The sequence below is a fragment of the Myiozetetes cayanensis genome, unplaced genomic scaffold, assembly GCF_022539395.1.
Source record: "Myiozetetes cayanensis isolate MyiCay16 unplaced genomic scaffold, myiCay2020 scf27, whole genome shotgun sequence".
Taxonomy (NCBI): domain Eukaryota; kingdom Metazoa; phylum Chordata; class Aves; order Passeriformes; family Tyrannidae; genus Myiozetetes; species Myiozetetes cayanensis.
The window spans coordinates 3,670,917-3,691,177 of record NW_026087488.1 but is presented as its reverse complement, the minus strand read 5'-3'; the positions used below and the strand labels follow the sequence as shown (position 1 = coordinate 3,691,177).

Sequence of the window (20,261 nt, the reverse complement as noted above, 5' to 3'; positions counted from 1 at the left end):
ACAATACCAAACAAGCAAAAAACTACCAACAGCAAAAACCCACTCTGAAATACTTTCCCAGCTCCTGCACTGCTGTGATTTACTTCCACACCAAATAAATCTGGTTCAGCAAGGTCTTCATTTTTTTAAATATCCTTCACCCACACCTGCCCCAAACACACAGCAAAGAACTCCTGACTCCAGGGGTGCCTCCTGCCCCAGTCCTGGCCAGGATGTGCTCTAAGGCTGCCTAAGAACTCAAACCCTACCATTTGAGCAGAATGCCACAAGACATGTAATGCTTTTAAAGTCAAATCATGTACAAATGTGCACAAATGAACCTTCAGAGATGAGATGCACTTGCTGATGTTGTGGGAAAGTGAGCAAACAAAAAGATAAGCATCGTTAACACGCAGACAGGTTCTCATTGACATCATTTTTTTGGTTTTTCTGCTGGAGGTCACTTTAGAGGTCATTACAATTCAGACATAATTAAATGCTTCCAGACCATAAAAACACACAGCTCTCCAGAGCTGCCTTTTTGTTATCCTGGACCTACAAGTTAACAAATCCTACAGCATAACTCTCATTTCCTCCAGAGTTCACACTGCAGACAAAAAAGTAAAGCTGGCACTATTTCTATCTGCATCTTTGGAAGTCAGAGAAGGAAAAGGAAACAAGGACTTTGTTTTTGTCAATGAATAACAGATGCCTTGATTGAAGGGTGGGTTTACTTGGCCACAACAGCTACTGGGAAGGCAACAACTACTGCCAGCAAATATTTCCTTTGCTTGCAATGGCTGAAGTGCAGTTCTCTGATGCAAAGCACAGTCAAGACCATACAAAAAAAAAAAAAAAAAGTGGTATTTCTTCCTTAACTTCTCTGCTCTTCCGTGTTTATTCACAGCCCTCCTGCTACACTTCCCCCATGGCTGACCTTAGCTCCAGATGTTAGGATCTCTTGCTCCTGTGAAAGCAGATGATCCAGGGACTTATGTACAAGCTCTGGTTTTGGAGGTGCAGGGAAGGGATTGTCCCCTTGCCCAGACTGCGAAGGAAGAAAGGTGATATCCTCCCCTCAGCCAGCAGGCAGCTCTGAAGCTGAAATTACAGTCACAGTGCCCTTGTTCCACTAGTCATCTCCCAGCAGTTTCAAACATAACCCCATCTATTGCTGGTGTTCCTGTGTGGCTTTCTCCTGCTTTCAAAAAATGTCTAAAACTGCACGATGTCCGACTTATTCAAGACAGCAAAATCGTGCACGTTCATAACCTTCCCTTTCCACCTCCTTCATTTGGTTCACTGTAACCACAAAATTCACCACCACCAAATGAAGTTTTCCCACACCTTTTGCACTGGCAGACACCACCAGCAGTTGGTAGCTCTGCTATGCTTACTTGCTTCTTCTTCAGTTTGAGGATTTGCTGTTCAACCTTCGCAATCTCACGATCTACACGGTCCATGCTCTGGATCAGTTCTTCCTTGGACAGCTTAGAAGGTGAAGCATTTTGGTCCTCCCCACAAGGCTGACCAGAAATTGGAGAAGATGGTCCCTCATGCTTCCCGCCAAAAGCTGGGTCCTTCCATGGGACAGGAGATAGGGGAGGAAATCGGGAAAAATCAGTCAGATGATAACATGGGAGTGAGTGCTCAGTAACCAAACCCGCACCCAGGAATTACCAACAATTTCCAGTTATCTACGTCTCTGTTAAGAAGCCAAGTGAAAGTTTTAATAATGCACTAAATATCTTAGAATTAACTGACAGCCCATTTATGACACTGTAATTCCAAAGTCCACCTTTAAAAAAAAAAAAACACCACACTGCAACATTTACCTTGGAAGCAAAAGAAGATTAAAATGTCTCCCTTTTAAAAATATATCTTCATAAATGAAAACAGTAACTTTTATTTTTAAAGGCAGGGTTACTTAAGAGCCACTCCTCAATAACCTCATAAACTGATGAGGATATTCTTGCAGATAACCATGACCAGTTTGATAAAGCACATCTGGAGTTAGTTGTGGCTATAAATGGGAAGTTCTCTTGAACTTAGCTCTAATATGCAGTATCTACACTAGAAAATATCCACCCCAAAATGGATTGTCCTAGATTTACCCAAAATGAGACAGTGACAAGTATAATTAGTGTTATGTAAATAAGCAGACTCATTTCAAATGCTTAAAAGGGAAAAGGGGGTGGAAGGAAGTATTTTGACTAGTCAATACAAATGTTAATTACAGAAAAAAATGGACTTGTATGCATTTGCCAGCAGCTTTCAACTGAAAACCAGAAATATTTCATGCACTATGCTCTAATCATTTTACAACTGAGGTTTGAGTGACTTCAGAGAGTAGTGGCAACTCCGAATTCCAGTCTCTGTAAAGTGTTTGATGCAGACTGTACAAAACCAGTAACACTGACTCACAATCACAGCTTCTGATAACGTGCACAAGCAAAATTCTGGGATTAAAGAAAGAACCAAAACAAATCAAAAAGCACAGAAAATTACACCTTCACCATCAGCACAGAAAGTGGCTTTACCTTCTTGATATCTGCAGATCTCAGCCCTTCCTGCAGAGGATGTACTAAAGGCAAGACAGTAGCTGCACTGACACGCTGAAAATGGGAATCCGAGACTTGTTCGAGACGTGGTCGCTTCGATTCCAGTGAATCATGATCTGTCTGAGATGGGCCTGGATGAAATTGCTGTTCATATCCAGTTCTCCTTTCCTGAGGCCTAACACACAGAAGAGATAAACCATTAAAATATATATTTTTGGTGCAAGAAAAGTATTTGGTGTTCCTCAGCCCTTTCCAAACTACAGGAGATTCAGTTCAGTGATGCTCCTTCTAAACAGATAAATGTTTTTAAGTATGATCTTCAAAAATGCAATAGTTAAGATCCACTGGAAACGAGGAAGTGAACTCGTATCTTTAAAAGACTGTTTAAAGGCACTCCTACCATTACAAATCCTTAAAGAACTCAGCACTGCTACAGTGAGATTGTTCAAATCAAAGCTCTGATTCAAATTACAAACACCCGAAAAACAAAAATCCGTGAGAAAAATTCAGCACTATCTTCCACTGAAGATGGCCACAACAGCTCCATTATTTCAATTTTGCAGTCAAATCATTTTTAAATGCACAGAGAACCCTTGGGATGAGCTGTGAATCTGTTTGGAACTCGAGCTCCACGAAAATGCTACTATATGACAGAAACTCATTGATTCAACTCATGAGTCATTTGAAGGCTCCTCCTCAGAAAAATGCCCAAGAACAGCATCACTCGCTGCTTCACAGTGCAATGCACAGGATGGCCACACAAGAGCCTCATGTGCTTCCCATGAAGTGCCACTGAAGAGATGACAGCAGCTTCCTGCAGCCCAAAGAAGCTCTTACAAATTTACAGTCTGAGGAGGTGATTTACTGCTGCCATAAACTCGAGTCTGGAGAACTCGAAAAGCTGCCCCGATTCTCAGCATTAAACCAGAGCCTTGGTGACATTTTGCTGACACGAGATGAAGGCAATGTGCAAGCCCCAGATTTCACTATCACCGAGTTATTTCGGGGAATATCCTAATGAGATTTTAAGCCAGTCCAGTGTTTACATAACATTCATCGTGGGTATTTGTTCAGAGTCAGATCAGCCAGTTATAGCCAAAATAAACTGTGAGCACTAACCCAGCATATAAAGTTGCTCCTACAGATGCACTTACTGAGAGTCCAAGGTAAAAAGAGGCTTTTACAAGCAGTGAGTGCAAGAAAAAAAGAGGTTGTTACAGGCAGTAACACGTGCTTACAACTGCACATCAGCACACTAATACACTTAAGAACTGAGTGCATAAATCACATTTTCACCTCTCCTCTAAACAGAAGCATACTCCTAACACATTGCTAACTTACTGCACTCCAGTTAATATCATTCTAATCTGTAGTGGGTTTTTAATCTTCAAATTTGATGTTCAGAGTGCATTCAATATTCTTCAAGCATATACTCACTCTGTCTGAAAACTGCCTTGAACCTACCAGCAGTACAGCAGTGATGATGCACATGGAACATTCCTCAATACCCGCTGTGAAATGACCCACTGCACTGAGAAGGAAGATATTACCAAAGTGAAAGCAAATTACAACCCATGATTGACTGTAGCTGTCCACTCCACGTGTCCTCAGTTAACCTGCTGGCCCCACATCAGTCTCATCTCCTTCCATGAGACAGGAATGGTCCATGAGACTGACAAAAAGGGCACTTAGAACAAATGATCTGACACTCAAGTGGCCTGCTAAAAGCAGTGTACACTGATTCAGTTCTCAGTGCCTAGAAGTCCATTTAGTGCCACATCTCAGAGTCTCACAATTCTTACAACTCCCAAACCCCATTAGCTCTGTTGTTCCATACTTGCCCAGCCACACAGACACCATCTGTTGAACAACCAGGACTAACTGAGGAAGCAGAACAGGTGATAATCACACTGCAACAGCTCCTGCACTTGTTGCTTCTGCTTAGCAAAATTAAACTATCCAGAGGTACAAACTCGACACACTTTCAGCCCAAGCAGCATTAAAACATTGGGACTGTCCGAAGTTTCCAGACAGTGCTGTCAGGAGCGGTGTGGGAAAGTGAAGCACTGTCACTTCCTGTCTGAGAAACAAAGGTATCAGTTGAGCCGGAGGGAGCCAGGAATTACACAACAGCTCCACCACTCCCACAGCAGGGGAGCACCAATGAGAGTCAGGCACTGAGATCAAAACTGTGCAACCCGACAAACCTCTCTGTTTAAAAAGCAGAAAGCACTGGCTCTGAGGAGGTTGGTGTTTAGACACTCCCAGAGCAGCCCCTCACCTGTCAGAGCCCGGGTGGAACTCGGAGAGCAGGGAAGGCCGGCGCCGAAGCTGCTGCTGCTGCTGCTGCTGCTGCTGCAAGAGCTGGGTGGCCTGACTGACTTCCAGGTGGGAGGAACGGTAATCGGGAACCGCAAATTCCTGAAGGGAACACACACTCCTGGGTTAGTGAGAACAAAAGTGGACACAGGACCGTGACCATTTCTGAAGGTGTTAAAGACAGACCAACACCAGATCGACCGAGTCTCATTCCAGCCCAAAAAACAGGGTTTGCACACGGCAGTTCTAAAGTTTTAAATGTTTTAAACAGGCTAAATACTTACACTAAGAATTCCACCTAACACATTAACAACTTCCAACAAAACACAAATGAGTCAGCAGCAGATGAATATCCTCTAAAAAATACCCTTTAAAATCAAGTTTTGCACATCCGACTGCACAGTGGTAAAACAGGAATATATTTCAGCAACCTCGAGGCAATTTCTTCTGTTATCACCTCAAGACATTGTTACATCAGACATTATTAATTAGGATTGAGAGTCAAATGACATGCATCTTCCAGTTGATGCAATGTACAAAGTGAGGTACAAGACAATTTCCTTGTATATACTCACTTTTAAAAATTATATGCAGCTGGCATTAAAAAGGAAAGGCTCTACAAGATGTGTAATAGATCATTACCCATAAAATTTAGTTTATATAAATTATCTAAAAATAACCATGAAGCCAAAAAGCTCCAGTTCTTGAATTTCCTCTTGCAAACCATGTAAGTAGAATAAACCATCTAAAGTGGCTGTAGGAGGAGGAGAATTTCATTAAAACAAGGGAAACCTGAACTGTTGTAAAGCCAACAGCTGGTCCTCCCCAGCCCACCATGCCACAGAGCACAGGATGGGAGAATAAATGCTCAGCACAAATGACCAAGTAGGATATCCTTAAAAATCCATTACTCCCACTCTGGCCAGCAGAACACAGCTGGAAGCACCAGTGCAGCTGCTTCACACAAAAAAATTAAAATAAAAATCAGTGTAACACAAGTTGTTACACATTCTCCACCTTGCACACAGTTTTGACAAGTACCAGATTGGACTCGCAGAGAATCCAGCCCAATACTGCAACAAAAGTTTATGAGCACAGTCCCTACTGAATTTATTCAAAAGGGAGAAAGTAATGATAGAAGCATGAGAAAGCAGATGATGAAACCAGGAAGTTTGTATTTAAAAAAGCAGATACATATCTAACCTTGAAGAAGCAAAATGCAGTGCTTTAGAAAAAAAAGGAGAGCAAACCAAACCAACCCAGCCTGTAAATATTTCTGTAAGAAGCCTGGCAGCAGCTCTCCCCAGCGTCACACTGATGTGCCACTCCACTGTTTCCAAATACGAGTGACTTGTGTTATATTAGTTTAAAAAAAACCAAAATAATGCTCTTTGGCCCAGCAAACACCTGAATTCTGCCCGTGTGAGCCTCAAGTCCTGTCCCTTACCTGCTGGTGCCGGCTGCCGGGGAAGGTGTACTGCACAGAGTGAGGGGGGTAGCGGCTCTGCTCCGTGCTGAATGCTCCTTGGTTCGGAGGGTAGCCTGAACTTGACATTATCAGGGAAGAAGTCTCCACAAAGCTGTGAGATCAAGCCCAGCAAGCAATCATGTTTCTAGGAAACCGCCTAAAGGAAAAAAGATCGCTGATAAGCACTGAAGTACCAGATGTACTCCCAATACATTACAGCCATAGTCACCTAAGCAAAACAAGCATTACCAGTAAAAGCTTTTTCCTGATGTATTTATTTAATAGGTTACTCCAGTCTGAAGCATGTTAACGGGTCCTAAATGGGCTCAAAATGAGACATGTCAGCATTGTCTACACAAAGATTTGAGGATTATATTGTCGGAATACATCATTTTACCAGTTACCAGTTGAATTAGGAGGATTTTAAAAGAAAAGTAGGTCACTTTAAATAAATGTTGAAGAGGGTTTAATAGCCTACAGTTGGACTCTTCATTTACAGTAAATTTCTTCTCCACAACACAAAATTCACTTTCATTTCTTCTGCAGAGTTTTTGGGTTCTCTGAACAGTTTCTTCCTTTCAGATCCAGGCAATGTTAGAGCTGCTTCCCTCAGTGTCACCTGTGGCTCACTGAACCACGGTGGATGAGTCAGGCCCTACACACCATCACCATCTAACAGCACCTGTACTGAAGTGGTTGGTAGAAAAGGCAATTACAAAGCAGAAAAGCAGCTCTGCTTCAACTGCCAGCCTAGTTTGTCTCATCCAGGACGTCAGACACTGAACACACCGGGAAGTCTTAAAACAATCCTACTTAGCTGACAATCAATGACTCCTTTGCCTCTGCTGCACTGTCCAGCTACAGGTGAGCAAACACTGAACTGCCAATTGACTGGGGGAGATTTTAAACACTGCAAAAATCCAGACAAGCTCATTATCAAAGTCAGAGCGTGCCTGAGGCTGGGGTGTGGTTTCAGCTGCTGAAGGCCCAAATACATTGATTAAACCCTGCAACTCCATCAGTGCTTTGAGCAGGTAAATTGTGGCCCTAAGCAAAAAGTGGGACATAAATGTATTTTAAATAGAAAGTATTTCTCTCTGATAGCTCGGAAGATGCAATCCTTGGAGGCTATGTATTAAACACAGAATTCTATCAGAGCTGGAGCAAATTCTCAAGCTCTTGTCCAGAGCCCAGCAGATACATCAGACCTTCAAATAGGTAACTGTTGACCCCCCTCCTCAATGGCTAACATTTCAAAGCACAGAAATCTGCAACCTTTCACAAACATCACCTGTAAACTCACACTTCTGAACTGCATTTTCCATCAACAGTCAATAGACAAAATCAGCTCAGGAAAGGATCAGACACAGCAAGCTACACATATAGACCTAAAGTATATCTGACACACTTCATCATTCCTGTTCTGGTTGTTTGGGTTTTTTTCCCTCCTAATTCTCCATCAAACAAAACTTTACATGTTGAGCTATCAGAATAACGAGACAGATTTAACTCTTTAACCTGATTTTCAGATATGAAAAATCAAAGAAAAAACAACAGTTTCTCAATCAAAGCAATACCCAAGATCACTAGTTGTGTGCTTTATAGTACCTATACATCTATTATAGTACCTATAATTCATATCCAAGTGACAAGCTCTCACAGAATTCTTCCCCATTAACATTTATTATGCTCCATCATTCACACTGCCTTCCTTACAGTGCAGCTTCACTGTGTGATGGTCTGATGGGTCTGAGTCATGTGCTTTCCATTTAATCAAGGAACAGTGTCAGAAAGCCAACAGACACTGTGAGAGCTGCAAGGCAAGCCTGAACACTCCAGTGTACTCCTAAGGCCCAGCTACAGCAAAAAGAAAACCTTGGATTTCTCTTTCTTGCATGGACTTTCTCAGAAATTAAAACTATGGCACAGAGCTGTCAGCTCAATCAAGTGTTTGCTGATGTGACAACTACCCCTGTCACAGGCTGGTGAGCATTTATCATTAACTGAACAAGTGGCTCCATGGTATAGAGATGCTCAAAGAATTTAAGGTTATTAAAGTACAAATCTGAGGTTGATGAACTCCTGATGTCCCAACCTGTGCTCCCTCACCCACTTCATGTGCAGTTTTCATAAATATATGGCAGGCGACTAACTGGATTTTATAATTTTTTACATGCATATATAAATAATATATATTTATATATATTATATATATACAGACGTGTATATATGATATATTTACATATATCTGCTCCACCTCAAAAGCTTTAGTGAGGAATAAAGCCAGTAATGCTGGATGTGAGCAAAGCTCCCCCAGCCCACTGTGCCGTGCCTGCCGGGCCAGCAGAAAGCATTTAGGGAGCACATACCAGTATTTTTCCAGCAAACTCTCCAGCCTTCTTTCTAGTGGCTTCCAAGACACAGCCTGTGGCTCAGAGATTCCCTGAGTCAGAGCTTTTCTGTTTAAGATTTCTTAATGGATGCAGAGGGGATCAGGAAAGCAACCACTTGAAAACCACACACAAATACAACCCAACTACTGCAGGATTCAAGGTCCTTTCTGGTCTCTCTCACTCAAGTTACATCTGCTCCTTATTTTCTCAATATTCAGTCAAGCCCACGAGTTGATCATTAACCCAGGTGCTGAAGGTTCACTCCACTCTCACTTTCTGTGATGCTATAAAGGCCATTTCTCCACGCACAAGAACTGAAGTGTACAGAGTGGTGGGTTTGTGTCACAACTGTTCATCTGGAAACCTTCACTGATATCGAAGCTTCCACAACCAACTGCAGTGAGAGACCCTGCCCATCTCTCCAGATTCTGTGCTGGAGGTGGAAAGATGAGGGGCAGGAAGGGGCCATGGAGCACAAGCAAGAACATCCTTCATTCATCTACCAATGTTAACTTAATCCCTCTCATAACAACTTAAACCCCCTCATAACTTACAAGTTTTACACAAATACACAGGAAAATGCCGAGTCTGCTGACCTTCCTCCTGAGAACTGCAAATGGGATCATGTTCAAAGTTTCTGAAGGCAAGCAAAGAAAAGTTGCCAACAGAGGAAGGCAACAAGCAGCATTCGAGACGACAATCGTGGTCAGTATGAGAGGTGAGAAGTGCAGAGAGAGAAACAAAAAGAAAACATGAAGTTGTCAATGGTGGGGGTGCATTCCTCTTCCTCCCTGAGGGAACTGGCACAACAGCAGCACAGATAAAGGGGTAACAGTAGAGGCAAACATGTGCTCACATATTGGCAATGAGCAGGTGTGCAGGGAACTGAAGGATGGGGATCCTGTGTAGGATCTCATTTCTTTCCAGACAAAATCCCCACTGTAGTCCAGCACATCAAGTGACACTCCAGTACAATATTCCCTCCCTCTAAGCCTCCTTTTCCTGTTACAGACACATCCACGTGCCTGCACACTCTCCTGATCTGACCTCCCTGCAGTCCCCCCTTTATCTCCCAGGCTCCTACAGCAGGAGCTTGTTTATCCTCTCTGCCATACTGGGGGGAGGGGGGTGAATTTTTTGCTGATATCTGCCAATAGAATTACCATCAATATTCTGCTCATCTCTCCCTGTCTTACTACCTTAATTCTGCATTTGTGGATGTAAGTACTTGACTTCAGCTCTCATTTCTCTGCAGGCAACCTCATGACCTGACATGTAAAAGCATCTGCCTCTCCCTTCAGCATCTGCTCCCGTGTCTGCAGCAGACACAGATTATTCTTCATCAATCCACTCCTTGGTCAGTGAGGGCAATGCCAGCTTCCTGCTGTAACCTCTCCAAGTTCCATACATCCCCATTATGTTTAAATACAGCCATCCTTTTGCATAAAACTGGAGCTGTGTGTGTAGACTGTAAACAACCTCATCCGGGCTCTCCTGCCGGCTGTGTCCTTTCATCAGTCATGACAAACCTCGTCCTGCTCTACCCAAATCCAACCAGAATCCTCCTTTAAAGTTCCTCGCTATTTATTAACTCTCCCTGCCTCTCTGATCCTTGCTCTGGTTCCCTCTCCTCTGTCAGAACAGAGGCTGCTCACCTTCCTTTTCAGCACCCCGACAAATTACATCACCAGGAATCAGCTTCCAACTCTGCTCAGTCAATGACAGCAAGGTCCTATTTTTCAGACAAGTATTTTTATATCTTTTCAAGTTGCTCGGCAAATTTCAGAGGTTTCTCATATAAACATTTACAGGGGCTGTTACAGACTTTGGAATTCTGCCTCACATGTCTCCCAAAGATAAAGATGGGTCGTGAATACTTTCACACAGCTGCCAACTGGGCTGGCAAATTGTCTGTCCCACCAAACACTGACAATGAGAAAGGGTAGAAAGAAATATTTCTTGTTTTGCAGTTCAGAACCCAGACACTGTGCTCTAATGTCCCATTTCTCTGACACTCACAGACTCGGTGGTAAAACATGTAAGGTAAAAGATGGGGAAATCCAGCAGCATCAAATGGATAATACTAAAAGAAAATACAAACTACAGGACAAGTCAGAGCAAAGAATCACAAAGCAAACAGCTAAGTCTGAAGATACCTCGCTGAGAAAAAGCAGTGACAAGAGTAACAGTTTCAGGAACTGTGAAGAGATACTTGGCCTGGTGTTAATCTGAGCTTCTCAAGCAAGGAAATGATTTAACAATGTTTATTTCTAAAGGTATGAGGATACTTCTCTCTTTGGCTCAAACGACTGAACAGATCCAATTCAGAATTCCCCTTAAAAGCTACTGTTCCCACTTACATTTACCATATGCAGGGAATTTTGAACAAGTTAGAAATAATTTGGAGCTGGATATTATAATGGCAACAATCAGAGTGTCATTTCAGCTCCATCCCCAGAACTCAGAATGCTTCAGAAAGAAGCAGAAGTCCGTACTATCTTCAGCACACACGTGGGAAAATGAGTCACAGAAAGGTTAAGAAATCTGTCAGACTCCCCAGGAAACAGTTAATGTCTGAATCAGAAATAAGACTCGAGTCTTGCAGCACTCGGAGGAGGCAAAAGCCAGAGAAAAGCAGCAGCTCTTCCCTTGGAAAAACACAGCAGGTTACAAACCCGGCCTATTTTTAGCTGGGCCAGTTCCCCCAAAGCGTTCAGCGCGTGGCCACAGGTCCCACAGCTGGAGGGAGGGGCAGGACCCTGGTGGGAGGGGAGTCACCCACTCGGTGTCCGTGGAACCACGGCCCTGCTCGCTGGAAGATCCCGGCTCCAACCACTCACCCTCGTGGATAAAAGGCCAGCCTCGTGGGTAGCCTCGATTTTTCTTCAGCTACCCAAAACAAGCTGACACTTTTGCATTCACAGTAATTTTCGTGCCATATTGAAGTACTTAACCAACACTCGCTAATTAAATTTCACATCCTTCTGGGAATTTTCCTCATCTTGTTTTTGAGCAAACTAAGTGTGATATAAAGAGTGCAAAGAATGAGATTATAGTCTAAACAGAGTTGGGGGATTTTGTTTTTAAATCAGCAGCTTCAGTGAATTGAGCTGTGATGTAACCAACCTGTGGCAGAGCTGGGCAGGCTCTGCCTTACACAGGGGATCGACAACGAAGCACAAAATTAATTCAGGGATATTCATTCAAAGTTTACTCTGGCGAGAAAATGAGGAGTGGAGGGAGTGTTTCAGCAGTGGTAGGAAAGGCTTTATCCAAAGCACCATAACAATACTTGTGAATAATTATTTCTGTGATTTCACTTCATAAAAAGGTAATGGAAGTACCTCACGGAAAAAACCAAAACCAGGCCGTATTTGAGGACCAACCCTATTAAACCACTCGATTTCATTACAGACCAGCGTCTGTTCCTCCGAGACACAACATTTCAACAACACAAAATTACAAGTCCAGAGTCACATAAGCAAAACCCTTCAGTGTATTGCCAGATTTGCAAAACAAATCTTCCTGGTAGTGTTTTCATTTCACCAGATAATCATTAATCTGTTCAAACGCTCAAGCGAAAACATCAACTTTGCATCCTGGGGATATGCCTTAGAAAAGTAAATACTGACAGATTGCTAAAAATAGGTTAATGGGCCCAACTTCCACATAAAAAGTTATTTATTCAAACTAATAGGCACAGTACAAGGCTAAGTATCACTTAACAACTACGACTGCAGTGGCCAGAACGTTAATGGCACTCCTGCAAGCTCAGACTGACTGAGCAGTTGAGGAGCCTTCACTAAAGAAGCACCAGAACTCCCAGAGCAGCTCTCGGTCCTCCAGTCACTCCTCCATGCCCAGCTCTCAGCAAAGCCACATGACACTTATTCACAGGACACAATTTAGTGACAAAGAAGAGAAGTTTGGGTTCAACCCTTCAAGTGTGACCATACAAAACTCTGCAGAGTATTGTAGGATGGAAGGGTAAGTGAGAAAATCGGCTTCAAGATCAATAGGCAGGACAATCCTAAAAGATAGAGGGTTTTCATTCAAGAATCTATCAGAAGGTTGATGCCTGAGCAGATTTAAGAATATTTTGTGCTTTAAAACAAGACCTGAAGGAAGTGTATTCCAGCTACAATACCCAAGCTTACAGATGAGCTTCAAAGTACGAAAATCTGCTGGGCATACCCTGCAAAAGATGAAAAATTCTGTTGCATAGTACAAAAAAAATGTTAATAGGTCAGCACTGAAATTAAAGACAATTTAATAAAGGCCATTTAAATGGGTTCCAGAGCACTGTGCTTCCCATTTTTGCAGAACACATACATCATCCTCAAAGCTCAGGACCTCTTCCACACTTCCTTTCATCTTTTTTTCACTCTTTGTTGCTCAGACTGATGTTGCAGAATACTCCAAAGCTTGCAGTCAAAGCACATGGGCACATGCTCTTGGAGTGAATGGAAACAATGAACAGATTTGCTCCAAATCGAGAAGAACTAAAACTATGGAATTTTCCATGACAATTCCACATGTGCAAATGCCTTTTCTTCTCCTGTGACAGACACGTAAAATACCCCACAAATTCCCAAGGACTTTCATCTCACACAGTTGCACCCCCTCTACTCACAAGGTCATTGATGCAAAATTTGCTATTTCTATCCCTGCTAAAAATACAGGAAAAAAGTTACACCTGTAAGGCCGTGTTTTACTGCCAACACTAAACAACACTCTCTCCATTAATAATTAATATACAGCAAGCCATAAATACAAAAATGGGAGTATTAGGAAAAAAAATATCAAGAAAAGCCCAAACATCTGAATTTGACCCTTTTCACATGAGATTTCCATCAGTGTACAATATAATCTCATTTCTGAACATCCCAAGCATTACCTCACAATGCTCTACAGTGCCTGACATGTTCTACATGACATGCAAGCACAGCAAACTTTAATTTAGCCAATTACAGACATGACAGAATTCAAGGAGCTTCACAGTTGTCAGTTCAAGATGTCACAGTTACTCTATACTGAGAAGACTTTTCCATCTCCATCAGAAGAGCCAAAACACTAAACTATTTTATACTTCATATTTTAATAGGAAATATAGTCCTATTAACAGACTACCAAGTCCTTAAAGTACTTAAGTAATAGCTTTTGGAACATTAAATATTAAAGAGTCATTTAAACCTTTTTTTGTTGCCATTCCAAAAGTGAATATTGGTTGTATACTTAAATATGTAATTTATAACCAAACTGCTGCCAGATCTCAGGCTCACATTGTTACGTCTCATCTTCAAGTTTCTCTCCCTCTCCTGTGAGGTAACTACAAATACAAACAGAATTTGGGCTCTACCAAAACGGGGTCGATCAAATTCAGCTGACAAGGGACTCTCCTCCAGGAAATTCTATTTTAATCCCTCCTGTAATTTATGATCTTGAAGAACAGTGGTTAATACATGATATCAAGAGCCAGGCTGTCCACCACACACAGCTCTGCTGCTCTAGATGGGGAACATCACAGGAAAAGCGAAGATCACACTGACATTTTGAGGAAGTTTCTAATCACCCACTTGCCTCACCCAAAAAAAGAGGGGTGCTGAGCACATCCATTTCCAACCAGAGCACGTATTTCCATCACCAGTTAACACACTGGGATACACGGAATTTCTGGGGGAGGAAACCTCCTCTGGGTTCCATGGAGGAACAGCTCTCACTGCCTGCCAAGGAGCCTGCCCAGCTCCCTCTGCCAAGGAGGGTCACAATAACACCCAACCAGCCAAAGGAGGTAGGAGGAAGTTCTCCATTCAGAAGTGGAAATCAAGGATGTAGACATTTCCTTGACTAAAAATACCACTGAGCGATGACTTCAACCCAAGGAGGGTACAAACCTTACAAGGCTTTCTGGTTTTAAAAGCGTATCACAGAAACACAGAGAGCTTGTTTCCTAAAGACATTTAGAACTTATTTTGGTTTTCCCAAGGAACACCAGATTCCTGGTTGTCCCAATATGGCAAATAGCACACAGTTAACATGCACCACAAGAAAAATTCATGAGCCAAAGAATCCAAATCTCCAGAACTGACTGTCCAAAGCAAACCCTACAAAGCCCAAACAGGACAAAAACACAAGCAAGGACTCTCATTCCCAAAGGGAGACATCTTTTTCCTGAGGTAACTCCAGCAGTTCCCAACTCCAGATATCTACCTTACTCCTAATCCTTGCCACAGGTGATTCAACTGGTTATGAAACATCAACTGGAGCATTCAAACTTCACCCTCAAACCTGAACAGAGAGACAGAAACCAACCCAGGCACCCTCCAGTGTCCCTGCCTGCAGTAGGCAAGAGGCTCAGGAGATGCTACACAAACCACAGTGACAAAAACTGCAACAACCTTCCCCAGCATCCCATCCTCACTCACCAGTCAGTGTCCAACAACTCCCTGAGGTTCCCTCCAATTCACCTTTTTTCTCCTGTTTCATCTGTGATTTGGAAATAACCAGGATATCTCACACTGGGCATGAAATATTCTCTTAAAACAAGTTTTCTTCTCCTTTTTGGACTGAAAGCACAGGCACATCAAAAACAGCTTCTGCACATGAATTATTCCTCCACTGTTGATCCATCTGCAGGTAGAACTGCTTTTGACATCATCTAACATGCAAGAAATTATGTGGTCATTTCAAGTTTCCAGCCTCTTCTTGTAGTTCACTGATTATCAAAAGCATCTCTGTAGTGGCAGCTTTTAAAAGCAGCTTTGGTTTGGAAAAGGAAATACAACTTGGCTTATCCATACTGACTAAATCCACAGCTCCACAAACTGTGAGGTATTGGAGGAGAAAACATCCTATAAAAAAGGCTCAGGACAAACCAAGTATCGGCCTCATAATTCTCCTCAGTTGACTGGGTTCAGATAAAACCAAGTCTAGATTTTAACTAAAAATACAATAAGGTTAAAATAACATTTTTTTTAACTGCATCTAAGAGCAGTGCCTGGGTCCATTCCGATATTCCACAGGAAATGCACCAGGGCCTTCTGGAAACAAAGTTTATTGTTACCACATTTATGATTGGGATATTCGACTTCCCAGGGAATGAAACAATATATAAAAATGTAACTGCAGCTGGGACTCACACAACGGCCTCCAGGTCAGAAAAAGGCATAGGATGGAGGAGATCTTGACCTAGGAATGGTATAAGGAATCCTTTAGATCTGGAGTGAAAAAAACAACCCAGAACTTCAAGGTTTGAGCTCCATTTACACGTGAAACATCAGCACCCACACAAATAATGTCCATAATGGAAATGACCACATTTATCAGGACAGGTCCTGGGAAGAGCATTCCCAGAAAGCTAAAGCATGGAGTTCCACTGATTATCCCCACCTTCCAGACACCCCTTCTCTGTCAATCCAGTATGTCAGACAGCATAAAAACCAGAGCAAAAGCTGGAAAATGTGAACCTGAGATGAAACTCTACAGTGCACACACCATTTTTTGATTTGAACTAATTCCCCTTCTTTTTGCTTTGCCCAAAATGCCATGAAGGAGGTGAAGAGTGCAGCTGAGCTGTAACAATACACCTGGCTGGTTCACTGAGCAGCACTTGAACTCCTCATGAACTTACGTGTGCTTAACTCTCTGCCATTGACAAACAGGCCAGGAATCTGATTGATATTCACATTTGTTAGACATGTTCCTTGAAACCTGCGTGTATTTTAATTCAGGAGAGCGTTTGCTTTTCAAACAGCCCCGGGTTCTGCCCAGGAAGCCCAGCTGAGGTTTGACATGGAGCAGGGAGTGCTGTGGCTGTTTCCAGCTCTGGATGGGACAAGAGTCCTCTGACATCATGAGGATGTGAAAGAGAATTACCCAAATGCTCCTTCCCTGCAGCACAGAACAAGGCACAAGGGGAGGCATTAAAGAAACATCATATTAGTTTAAGCATATTTTGTGCTTAACCTCATCCTTGTTCATTTTTAAGTGTTCTTTCCCATCCATCACTTTGACTGTATTTTCATTTTCAGTTTTACCCATGAGCAGTCACTCAACACGCACGGAATTTTCAAGTCCTGGTCAACACTTTGTCCAGGTAACCTGTCTGCATTAAAAACTCATTTCTAAGTTTTCTACTGCTGAAAGTTATGAACAAGGGGATTTTTCAGAGATGGCTGAGGCATCTTTGTACCAACACACTATCTTAATTCTGCAACAACCTTTGCAATCATAAGCAGGTGAAGTCACTGACATCAAAACCACAGAGAGCAACATCTTCCTAGAGCATGAAGAAAAATACTGCCAAGCAAACCAGTCTGGGAGTGGCAACATTACAGAGTGGATTAGCTCTGGAGCTGTGCAAGGACACGGGAATCTCTCTTAGGATACTGGGAAGAAACATAGCCCAAGGTAAGACTGAGCCCTCTGTGAGCTGAGCCCCAGCAGGCCCAGGCTGTGATTTGACAGATGGTGGGTAAGCACTGACCCAGCACAGAAGGGAAAGGGAACCTCACCAAACATCACTGCTAGATGGAGAATGGTTGGAGGAGAGAGGAACTGGGATGGAAGATACATCCAGCATGCCCCTGGCTATTTGCATAATTTAGAAATAGCACAAAGTAAATATTTACAGCCAGCGGTCCTGCACAGGTCACAACTTTTATCTGGGCCAGTTTCAGTCGAGGGGGAAGGTACCACGTCCAGTTAACAACCTGACACCCAGAACACTGATTCAGATTTGACTAAAAAACATAAATGACTTGAAGAGTTCAGGAGTGGCATCCAGGAAACGTTTGTTTGCATTATGAAACCACTGTCTGGGTACAAGTCTGTTCTCGAGATGGTTCTGTGCTGCCCTGCACCTGCACGGGGAACAGATCCCTTCCAGCTCCAACAACTGGTACAATCCTAGAGGTAAGCATTTACACACGCTGCAACTGCAAATAGTATTTGCAATCCTGCAAGAAAACCTCCATTCAAATCATTTTCTAGGCAATTATAAAGGAAGAGGAATAAGACATTTCACCGAAACTTTGGCTGAGAGCCTTGAATGAGTAAATGAAATGCCAATATTAAGATCGTAATACGGAAAAAAAAATAGACTGTATTGCTCAGAAGAAGATTTTCAGTTGCTTTCATGCATTTCACAGCAGCAGGAGCAGAGGCAGCTCTCCCTCCCTGTGAGCATCCCTCATTCATTCTGAGAAATGAAATAACTCTAAAGGTGAAGTTACAGAGGCACAAGAACTGGGGAAGGGACTCGAGGGGGGAAACTGAGAGGAGCTTTAGGGTCTGTCCCTACTTTCACCCCAGGTTTTGAGAGCATTTTGCAGATCCTTTTTGATCACAATGAATAACGTGTCTGCACAGAAGAAGCAACTGAGTGGTTGTAGGAGACAAACTGTATTTAAAATAAAACAGCAGCAGCACAATGCAGAAAAGTGAATATTCTCTGGCTCTGTGTTCACAATTTCAGTCTGAGGAGTTACTTTAATTGATTCATGCAATGATTAACAAGCTAGAGAGAAGTAACACTTTTGGAAGCAAACACTCATAACATCCTCTCCACATGTTAAAAAATGCACATGGTAACTCTTAGGAAGAAGATTCCAAAATACTGCTCTTTCCCAAGTTTCAGCAATAAATTGAGCTATTTTAGTGACCAGTATCAAAGAACACATTTCAAACAGGCAAATTATACTGCACATAAATCACAACACAACTTTTTTTTTCTCCTCAGCAGCCTATATCCTATATCACAAAGAAAAGCCACATCAAGAAAAAAATCAACCCTGCTTTGGCAAAAAGGGTCCCTGCTGTTGGCTTGTTCCCCCTGAACTCTGGAATTCTTGGGATAAGCACGAAGATCTTTCATCCCCCAACGCGAGACACCAGATTTCAGCTAACCAGAGATTCACTTGGAATATCACCGACTTCCTTTCCAAATGTCAAGGTTGTTTAGTTAATCAGGAATAACAACACTCTGCAGGATAAAATCCCAGTGCAAAACTGCACCAGATCTGCACAGTCCTCGTGTGCAGTGGCACAACTGTGTCCACTTATCCAGGCACTTGCACTGTGCCCGTGGCCATCCCACTTATCACAACAGCAATGTGCTTTTTAAATAACAGCACTATTTTCTCCCTCCCAGATCATACTGTATAGGATAAAAATCCCCATCTGAGCTCTAACAGCTCATAATCATAGGGCCATACCTAAAATTAATGCATAATACAATAATGCTGCCACAAAACCGAGTCTTCGGGACTAGACATCCCCGCTGCAATAATCTGTGTAAGGTTACACCAATATTTAGAGCCAGGAAAAGGTACCAGACTTATTAAGATCGTATCTGTGAAACAGGAAGAAGCAGGTTTTGGACAACAACAGATTGTTCAGACTATCCACTCGCTCACTTGAGCCCAACACTGACAGCTCACCCATCCACCTAGAACCTGGTCTAACTGCAACCAACTTGATAACCCACAGGTTTGTTAAGCACAGAAAAAAAATCAGCAAGTTCTTTACCATCAAGTCAGAACAATTCTAGCAAAAAGCCACTTCCATTGTGCCCCGCAGCAGCCCGGAGATGACAGGAGCCGGGGATGTTTACAGGTCCCATATGAATAATTCAGCGTCAGCATCAGCAACAACTCCCCAGCACTGACAGCGGCCGCGATGCTCCCCGGACACGGAGCAGCGGCCGCAGCACATCCTGGGGAAGCACCGCGCTCCGAGGGGCCGCTTTTGAAGATCTGGCCCTTTTTTTTTTTTTTTTTTTTTTTTTTTTTTAACTCGCACTTCTCCTCCCCGCACAGCGCCCAAGGATGCACACCCAGCAGCACCGACGCTCCGGGATTTCTCCAAGAATTCCCCCGCCGGGGCCGCCCCTCCGTGCCCCTCGTGCCCCCCGGGGCCTCCCCGCGCTCCCACCGCCCCAATGGGGGGAACCCCCGCGGGCACCGCGCCCCTGACCCGCCCACCCCTCACACCCCCGGCCGCTCCCACACGGCCCCCACGGCCCCAGCGCGCTCCCCGGAGACCGCAGCGCTGCCCGTGAGGAGGACGGGATGGCCGGGCCCCCGCCTCTTCCCCCTCCTCCTCCTCCTCCTCCTCCTCCTCCTCCTCCTCCTCCTCCTCCTCCTCCTGCTGCTCGCAGCGCAGGCGCCTGTCCTGCTGCCCCTCGCGCCGCCTCGCGGGGCCCCCTGCGCTACCGAGGCGCGGCGCGGGGCGGCCCGGGCGGCGGGTGCCGGCGGGTCCCGGCGAGGCTGGGCGGGCGCGGCGATCTCACCTCACCCTCAGCGCCGCCGCCGCCGCCATCTTGCCTCCCCTCCCCCGGCCCCGCGCGCTCCGCCCCCTCCCGCCGGGTCCTGGCAGGTACCAAACAAACCGCCGCTCCGCCGCCCGCTGCCTTTCACCGGACGCGGCGGGTCCCCCCTTCCTCCCGCCGCGCCGGCCTGTGGCGGTGCACGGGAAGAGACAGGCTGAGAAAAGTCACGACGGAGCGCGGTGGTGAGAGGACGGGGTGCTATGCCCCTTCCA

The 20,261-nt window shown here is 43.9% G+C and overlaps 1 protein-coding gene across 2 annotated transcripts in view; it reads right to left on the bottom strand.

The window, feature by feature from the left end:
• Positions 1 to 20,060, bottom strand: part of NCOR1 (nuclear receptor corepressor 1) — a 59,148-nt gene extending 39,088 nt beyond the window's left edge. The window contains exons 1-5 of one of the 2 annotated variants that reach the window (XM_050322083.1): positions 19,934 to 20,060; positions 6,307 to 6,484; positions 4,822 to 4,961; positions 2,520 to 2,715; positions 1,377 to 1,559 (exon numbers count right to left, since the gene is read on the bottom strand). In XM_050322083.1, the coding sequence (XP_050178040.1) occupies positions 1,377 to 1,559; positions 2,520 to 2,715; positions 4,822 to 4,961; positions 6,307 to 6,414 (627 nt within the window). In that variant the 5' untranslated portion in view covers positions 6,415 to 6,484; positions 19,934 to 20,060. Of the gene's footprint in view, positions 1 to 1,376; positions 1,560 to 2,519; positions 2,716 to 4,821; positions 4,962 to 6,306; positions 6,485 to 19,247; positions 19,491 to 19,933 lie in introns of those variants that run through there. The other variant, XM_050322082.1, reaches the window with a different exon arrangement.
• Between the last annotated feature and the right edge of the window lie 201 nt (positions 20,061 to 20,261).